At 44.6% G+C, this 9,561-nt stretch overlaps 1 protein-coding gene across 1 annotated transcript in view; it reads right to left on the reverse strand.

Moving 5' to 3' along the window:
• LOC311523504 (haloacid dehalogenase-like hydrolase domain-containing 5) overlaps positions 1-7,763 on the reverse strand; it is a 57,535-nt gene extending 49,772 nt beyond the window's left edge. The window contains exon 1 of the mRNA XM_084633550.1: positions 7,554-7,763. Within this exon, the coding sequence (XP_084489676.1) occupies positions 7,554-7,697 (144 nt within the window). The 5' untranslated portion in view covers positions 7,698-7,763. The remainder of the gene's footprint in view (positions 1-7,553) is intronic.
• Between the last annotated feature and the right edge of the window lie 1,798 nt (positions 7,764-9,561).

Here is a 9,561-nt window from a genome sequence, read left to right on the forward strand (position 1 = left end):
TCCTCCCGGTCATTTTGTGCTTTCCTGCACTCTGACATTATTTGCCTCCACGCATTCGTCTGTGCTCTGTCAGTGTGGGAGGACAGCATGAGCTCGGAGAACATTTCATCGCGAGTGCGTTTTTTTTTTTCTTTCTAAGCTTCACTAGCCTCTGGGAAGGAGAAGATCCTGTGATCATTGAAACACATGCAGCTGGTGGAGAAAAAAAAAGGGACAGCGGTATTTAAAAAGACACATTTTATAAAACAGTGGCTACAGTCTTTCAGGGTAAACCTTGCTGTTAACATTACATACATAGCACATGTGCTTTCGTTACAAGGTCGCATTTTGCCTCCTCCCACCGCGTGACTACCCCCTCAACCTTCCCCCCTCCCTGTGGCTAACAGCGGGGAACATATCTATTTAGCCACAGGCAAACAGCCCAGCAGGAATGGGCTCCTCTGAGTGTCCCCTGAAGAAAAGCACTCTATTTCAACCAGGCGACCATGAATTATATCTCACTCTCCTGAGGATAACACAGAGAGATAAAGAACGGATGTTGTTTGAATGCCAGCAAACATACACTGCAATGCTGTGTTCTACAATGTTTCCCGAGTAAGTGTTACTGGCCTGGAGTGGTAAAGTGTCCTACCATGAAGGACGCAATAAGGCTGCCCTCCCCAGAAACCTTTTGCAAAGGCTTTAGGACTACATCTAGGAGAACCGCAAATGCAAGGGCAAAGTAATCCTTTCACATGCTTGCTTTTAAACCATGTATAGTATTTTAAAAGGTACACTCACCAGAGGTCCCTTCTCCGCCTGCTGGGTCCAGGAGGCAGCCTTGGGTGGGTTTGGGGGGTACTGGCTCCAGGTCTAGGGTGAGAAACAGTTCCTGGCTGTCGGGAAAACCGGTTTCTCCGCTTGCTTGCTGTGAGCTATCTACAACCTCCTCCTCCTCCTCATCTTCTTCGTCCCCAAAACCTGCTTCCGTATTGCCTCCATTTCCATTGAAGGAGTCAAACAACACGGCTGGGGTAGTGGTGGCTGAACCCCCTAAAATGGCATGCAGCTCATCATAGAAGCGGCATATTTGGGGCTCTGACCCAGAGCGGCTGTTCGCCTCTCTGGTTTTCTGGTAGGCTTGCCTCAGCTCCTTCAGTTTCATGCGGCACTGCTTCGGGTCCCTGTTATGGCCTCTGTCCTTCATGCCCTGGGAGATTTTCACAAAGGTTTTGGCATTTCGAAAACTGGAACGGAGTTCTGATAGCACGGATTCCTCTCCCCAAACAGCGATCAGATCCCGTACCTCCCGTTCGGTCCATGCTGGAGCTCTTTTGCGATTCTGGGACTCCATCATGGTCACCTGTGCTGATGAGCTCTGCATGGTCACCTGCAGCTTGCCACGCTGGCCAAACAGGAAATGAGATTCAAAAGTTCGCGGTTCTTTTCCTGTCTACCTGGCCAGTGCATCTGAGTTGAGAGTGCTGTCCAGAGCGGTCATCATGGAGCACTCTGGGATAGCTCCCGGAGGCCAATACCATCGAATTGTGTCCACAGTACCCCAAATTCGAGCCGCCAACGTCGATTTAAGCGCTAATCCACTTGTCAGGGGTGGAGTAAGGAAATCGATTTTAAGAGCCCTTTAAGTCGAAATAAAGGGCTTCATTGTGTGGACAGGTGCAGGTTTACATCAATTTAAGGCTGCTAAATTCTACCTAAAGTCCTAGTGTAGACCAGGGCATATTGAAATGAAGGTAAGTGAAGGAATTCCTTGTCACAGCACAGGCAAGAATTGTTAAGCTAAGTGCAAGCTCAAAGTTTGTTTTTAAAAAAAAAAACTGCTGAAACCACAAGCACCTCTTTTTGCATGACCCAAAGATTGACTCTCCATAATTTCAAAACCTACTTTGTTGTATCAAATTGAAAGTTAATTCAGATCCAGAACTGGATTAACTTTCACAAGGGCTGCAAACAGCTCGCAACAGAATTCTAGAGATTTTGTGGATTTAGGTTCTCTCTGTAGATTTTGCTGTAATCACCAGACTCTAAAGAAAATGAAGTCCAGTCCTCTGGGTTTGCAAAAACTGATTCCCTGCTGTCAAAAACTAACAGCCTTAGAGGGAAAAAATGCCCACTTTAATTTCAGTATACTGATAACTGCAACATTTCACCGAGCAAATGCCAATATTTGATTTAAAAACCGGTTTGGCAAAAGCACCCTGCTTGAGTAATTACTTCCTTAATTACAAGAAACAACACTTAGCCTGTAAATTAGTACTCTTCAAAGTGCATATTCTCCAGGATCATACAAGTAGACTTCCTCAAAGCACTTTAATATGCTTTAACTTGCAGGGGGGGTTTTGGCAAATCAATCACCGTACAAGTGTTGGCATGAGATAAAGATAGTAATGTTGCAATCTTTAATACATCAACATGTCAAACATTTTACAAGTGAAATCATTGACAAATGTGCCTACCGAACAAGATTAAAAAGGGAAAGGGAAGAATGGGGAAGATCAGTTTTAAAGCAAAGAATTTTGATTTATTCAAAGTTAGATTTTGCTGTTTAAGCAGCCTGCTGCTAATTACACAGAAAGAGCATATATAAAGGTACTGAATATTCAAGACTGTAAAACTATAAAACGTATGAGTTTAATTTTTTCTTTACAAAACACAAGAACTCTCTCCTGACAATGTCTACTTCATCAAGCAATGCTATGAGAATGAGGGGAAATGCAGACTATGACACTCAAACAGCATGAGAAAATGTAAGTACAATTCTTAGTTTCTTCCTTTTGTTTGCAAGATCAAGTGAACGATGCAAAAACAGACTGCACTGTCATAAGACTGGCACACAGAAGCCTGCTTTATTAGCAAATCCTTAATCTATTCATTAGATTGGTTGCCAAACCTCATGATAGATTTTTAGGAAGCTTTAGACAATCACTGGTTTATGACAGGTAGAACTATAGCAGCTCATCAGTGGATGAAAATGGCTATTCCTTCAGGAGGGAAGACTCACCGACTGTGGCAATTGACAAGGGAAAAGAAAATTATATTTTTGACTTAAGGAACATACTGAAAATAAATTAGGCTCAAGACTTTAAAAGTGAATTATATTGCAGCTGAAGCACTGATCTTCTCCGAGTACGCTGATGACAACAGGAGCACAGTTGACTAAGCACAACCTACTTAATGTTATGGTTACCGGAGGAGTTGATTTGAGCCATTTTATACAGCATTTAAAAACCAGTGTTTCCTCTGAAGACTCAAATTAGCTGCTGGAGTTGGTAACACCGATGGTTCAATCTGTAACACGCTTCTTTCTTAATCCCAGTTCTGCTCCAAAACATTGAAGATTAGACTGAAAAGTTTTTTGGCTGAAGGCTGCTTCTGGCTACACACCCAAATATAGCCTCTCTTCATGCCTTCCTCAGCTCATTAACTAATACATTTCAACAAGTGTACAGTATGGTCCTGACAACTCATTTAAAGACTGAAATTTCAAAGAGGCACCAGTTTCTTTTGCTTTGTTTTGAGGGGCCTCTAAAGCAGGGATTCTCACAACAAAATTTTTGGTGGCCTCAGAGTGCAGCCACCAACTCGTGCTGGTGGCTGTGCTGACAATTTTTCCTAAAATTCTTAATTAACTTTGGAAAAACAAACAAATATGCATATATACATGTCCAAAGCATTGTAATTTATTTATGTAGGGTTTTATTTCAGACTCAGTAATAAAAATAATGTACAGTGGTCTCTATTCTTTACTGGACCTAAACAGAATAGAAACACAAATAGGGTGCTTTGCATGTTCTTGTTTTTTTGTTGTTGTGCCTTTTGCTTTTTTGGTTGCTTTTTTTTAAAAAAAAAAAAAACTTGCTAGATAGTAAGTCTGCTGCTGTGAAGAGAGATATTCACCAGCTGCCTATACCTCCAGTGTTTGTTTCTTCAAAGGGGGGCAAGGCCCATCCCCCACTGCTCCCCCTGGAGAGGGGCCACTGCTCTCTTCCCCCCTCCCCACCCAATCACAGCCCAAGAGGCTGTGGCTGCAAGAAAAGCCCCTGGTGGCCCCAGTGGCCGCATTTGAGAAACGTAGCTCTAAAGATAGTTAGTGAATGCGAAGTAGATAGCAATTCAAATTTTCATCTCGGTGTCTAATGGTTTTCTAGATCCCTTAGCCTCAACTACACTGGCAATATTCTTAAATCTCCTGCCATTGCACTAACATTAGTACAGTTCCACCAGTGACAGCAAAAAGTTCATGAAAAATGCCCATGCAGACACAATCATGATAGCAAAACTATCTACTAGCTTTACTAAACTACATAGACTACTTCTTTCCTACTTCTCTGCCCCATCCATCTACTCAGCAGTCCTGACCATTCACTACCCGCTTCTAATATTGACTGACCTGCTCTATCTCCTCCCCATTATGTTGAAAAAGGATATAACCACTTGCTTTGTATTTCCCCATCTCACCGATCTGTAAGTCGCTGAATCATTTCCTCTCACTACTGTTTTAAGACTTTCACTCTCTATAACTTAAGAGTGACTGTGTTAAGCACAGGGTATAAAAGCAAGATCTATGTAAGCAAACAGAAGGAAAAATGAAGATAAAATATCAAACGATTTAAATTAAATGTTTTGGAAGGAGAGCAGGGGTATTGCCTTGAAATGTATGGCAACTTGTAGGGTCAAAATTTGAAAACCCCTTGTACTATACAGAACATCGACGCCTTGTAGAGCAGCATTCCACAGTTACAAGTTTCAGTTAAGTTTCCATTATAAGCATGATTTTTCTGCCCTCCATCGCCAACTAAAAAAAAGAACAGCCTCAAAACAGAGCTGGATCAAGGTAGATTTTCTTCTTCAGATATCTGAAGTGATTAGAAGGTGAGAGTTCCAAATCATAAAACTTCAGAAATAGAGATGACTGAATTCCAAAAATGACTTTTTTTAAAACCAATTTTCAGCATGACAGAAAATAGGAGAGTGATGACTAAATTAATTGCATTAAGCTTGTTGAGATCTAGCACACAGCATAAAAATTATCTGATCTAAAGTCTAATTTCGTAAGTCAATATTTTAAATAGGAGCTTCAGTGTGGTCCATCAGGCACTGGTGAGCTACTTTTGCTGGTCAGCGCCACAGACCAGATCAAGAAAAAGGTGGCAGCTGGAGAAGGAGCTCTTCATTTCCTCGGTCTCCTGTACACAGCTTATCTTCCTCACCCAACCCCAAAATCCCTTAATTCCCCAGTTTCCCCATCCCCCGCCCCCAGGAAGTAACAAAGCAATTCCTATAAATGTCTGTCAATGAACAAATACTCTTATGGCACAATTTAAAAATTAAATAATTACAAACAGAAATCCACTGAAAGGTCACATTTCTAGCTTAGGTACCAGAAGCTGAAGGCAATGTTAAAACAAAAAATATTTGCTGAGGTGCTCATCCACATCATCTCCTCTTCCCTTGATGACTGTCCCTTCTTCATGACCTCCAAGGGTCTCAGTTGGGCAGACCACTGTCACCTACCCTGTTTCCTTGGTATACGCGGAAAATGTCAGCCTACCCTCAATCTTTCCTGTCAGTCAGTTCAAAACCATACTTTACAAAATATCTGAGTTGCTTGAACCTTTCTGTAGCTCTGTCCTATCACCTTTCCATCTATTTTCAAATCCTGAGTGAATTTTTTTTTCAGTTTTGTCTCACTCTTCACATCTGCTTTTTTTAAATTTTAACTATTTACATTCTCTAAATATTGTATTGTGGTACATTTATATTTAGAACACTTAATAATCTGATTAAATTGGCTTTTTAAAGACTTTCATGTGTATCTGGGAATTAAATAGCCACCAGTGCCCCTACGCTGCTAACTTACTGACATGCACACACCTATGCAGTACCAGATGCATTCAGATGCAAGATCAACATCAAGAAGAGCCAAAGAAAAAACTAACAATACAGTCCGGAGATGATGACAGGCAGAAGTCTACTCACCTGCCTATTACCCATCACAATAAAAAAATAAAACCCTAATACTTCACTCTTCTGGCCAAAAATAAAAAGCCAAACACACCATTTCTTACCCTTAGTATATATAGTTTTGCAAGATGGCACTAATTAGTGAGCTTTCACATATTTTGAAACAGTACAATTTTGGACCAATGCTCAAGAAATATGTCCGGTTTTGTTTTTTTTTAAAAGCCTATTTGTACTGGTAACAACCAAGTCCTCACCACTGAAACTGTGATTGTATAACAGATGGATCAAAGACTATAGCCAGACAGCATACATTCTACCTCAGATTTTGAACAAGAACATATTTTGTTCAGCGTTCTAAAACAAGTTCCACTGCAGCTCACAGTAGGATTTTGGAGACAACTTCCATTTATTTTTACATTTAAGCCATAATGAATCTGTACAAAAATCTGACACTATTCACTTACCTACCACCAGGCTAATAGTTACTGGGCAGGAGGGAGGGGCAGAGGGGTGATTTCCACTGTGTAAGCCTGTTTATATACAATAACATAACATTATTGTTTGGCATCATACTGGAAGATCAGACTGTGAACGTTTGCAAAGAAGACTCTCTCAAGTACTTACATTTCACTTCCACATATCTGTGTTTGAACAGGAGTACATCTCTCAGTTTTCCAAGTGTTTCCATGAATCTTTTGAGTACTAGAACTATTTTGCTTTGCAATTCTTACTCCCTGGATATTTATGGACCACAAAGTAGTACAACAGAAAATGTTCTCATTAGTGTAATTACTATATAAACAATTCGTTATTGTCCATCAATTTCATGGTTACAAAGATTATTAGAATATTCCTGTTGCTTGAAAATTACATTTTTACTTTAGCAGCACTTGACAATAGATGCTTAATAGCTTTGCGAATCCATAACCGATACCAACCCTATCAAGAAGGCACTAGCAAAGAGGATTTCCGTTGTTCTTGCATATCAGCTACTCACATTAACTTCAGTCTACTATCTATGCACATAATTACACCGTCCAGCAATATATACCCGTGAGGCACTATCCCAAAGCTTCACGAACATACATAGTGCCTGACAACACCAGTATGAATCATTACAGTCTTATAGCCACAGGACAGAGCTGCTCACCCACATGACAGCGTGCCAAAAGAGAAGAAACCCTCCAGACACTTGCGCACCCCACGAGCATCCCTGTTCTCGGGACGGTGTCAAACCTCAGCGGGGACAGGCGACACGGCCACGGCCAGCTCGGATTCGAGCGGCTTCGGTTTCACTCCGGTTCCCTTCCGAGCCATGATAAAGCGCAGCCGGGGGGTATGGGGCAGAGCTGGCCCGTGCACCCTCCCGGCCACCGCTCAGCTGCGCGGGGATCGCCCGGCTCCATGCGCTCAGCCGGTGGGAGCTAGAAGAGCTCCCCGCCCCCGACCCGGCTCCCCCGGGCGATGCTGCCGCCTGTCCCCGCGCCACGAGTCCTCTGCCCCGGGGTGCGGAGGCGGCTGCTCCCCGCGCCTCGACGCCGCACCCGGCTCCGCACCAGGGGCGCCCCGGAGCCCTGCACCCCGGTTACCTTGGTGCCGCCTCCGCTCTCCCCGGGGGGTGGCGCGGCGAGGCCGGCGGCGGCGGCGGCGGCGTTGCAGAGCCCGCGGAGTCCCGTGGGCCCGGCCGGCCGCCCCCCGAGCCAGCTGCGGAGCAGCGGCAGCCCCCTCCGCATGGCCCCAAGAGCGCGCGGGGCCCACAGCCCGCCCGGCCCTGCCGAAGAGCCGCGGCAGCGGCCGGGGCAGCGAACTCGGTCCCCTAGCCCCGCCCCCCCATACGCCGCCGCCAAGGGGCGGAGCCTGTAACCGCCCCCCTCCCTCCCTCCCTCGACGCCGCCGGCAACCCCGCCGGGGTCACGCCCCCTAGCTCCACCCACAGGGGAGGTGGGCTCCACCTTGGATCCTGTCAGGAGCCGACCCTGCCCCACAGCTGAGGGGTAGGGGGAGTTGTGCTGCCAGGGGGCCCAGTCCCTCCATGCACCTAGCTCAGGGTGGGTGCCACCCCGCCCCTCGCGTGTGACACACATGGAGGTGGAGGCCTGGGGGTCCCAGGGTATTAGCCAAACAAGGTGGGTGGACCAGCTCGCCTTCAGGGAAAGGGACTCCGAACATCAGAGCAACATGCAAGCACATATTGTAAGGGACCAGTCAAGGAAGACTAGCCTGCTTCCACTCCTGTAGTTATAGGACAAAAAGAAGAGATTAGGCCTGGACTAAATTTAGGAGAAGCTGCTATGCAACATTTTATCAGTATATTTAATCCACCTCTAGGAGAGGGAGAAGCTCTCCTAGCAACATAGCAGGGTCTACACTGGGGATTCGGTTGGATGTTTCACACCCCTGAACAACGTAGTTTCACCCATGTAAGTCTGTACTATAAACCTGGCCTTAGCTAGTTACAGTGTTGTAATAAGCCATAAATCCAATCTCTCTCTTCAGTCCAGGACTTTTAGTGTCTATCAGAGTAATGAATTTAAACTCCTAGTGAAATTTTAAAAAATATTTTGTGAGGAAAAAAACAACTCAAAGCAGCACCAGATGCAAAACCTACAGACATATCTCCACTGCTACTGTGATCAACACTCCTCACAACACACCTTTCAAGATCCATGGGCCTATCACATGTGGTGTACCAGTGCACTAAGTGGTCCAACAACAACTATGTGGGTGTAACAAGACAATCACTAATCACTTGAATGAACTCACACAGGAAAGTGATAAAAAACAAAACACCCCATCAACTGTGGGAGAATGCTTTTCACAAAGCGATCACTCTATATCTGACCTATCAGTCCTCATCTGCAAAGAAAAGCTACACAACACTGCACCTGGGAGCGAGACACTGGGTCAAACAATAAATTTAAACTAAACTATCTGTTCCCTTGCATTTTGCTGTGATGCTCTGAGTGCCTTTCCTAGACCTGAAGAGGAGTTCTTTGTGGCTTGAAAGCTTGTCTCTCTCATAAACAGAAGTTAGTCCCATAAAGGATATTACCTCACCCACCTTGTCTCTCTGACACACAGATGTCACACCATCGGGGCACACACACACTCTGCCCGAGGCCATCATCTCAAGGGCCATAGCATTTTGTATGTGAGAGCAAGAAATATGATGCAAACTCATCAATGTGACCTCTCCCTTGTGTGTGACAGCACAACAGGGGTTCTCCCCTTGCAGCTCCTGCACAAATCAGGTGCAGGACAGAACCGTTCGACCTAGGCAGAAACAGAAACAGAACAAAAACAGACATATCAACAGGCTCTAATTGCCATGATAAACCACATTCTACACTCACTTCAGAAAGCTGTGCTAGGCACTGTAGGATAGGTCCAAGAAGGCACAGCCTTCTGAGGCTTCCATGGAGTTCTGCATGTGGAAGCAGTTAATTGTGTGTACCCAAAACAAGACTGTGGGTGTTATCCACTGTTCCAGCAGCACTGGTGAAAATTGCAACAGTGTAATTCTCAAGTAAAGGTTTACCCTAAGGCCTTGGATACATTAACTTCACAGCCATACTTGCCACTAGCAGTTGCAAAACT

This window comes from Lepidochelys olivacea, assembly GCF_965140295.1.
Source record: "Lepidochelys olivacea isolate rLepOli2 genome assembly, chromosome: 7".
Lineage (NCBI taxonomy): Eukaryota > Metazoa > Chordata > Testudines > Cheloniidae > Lepidochelys > Lepidochelys olivacea.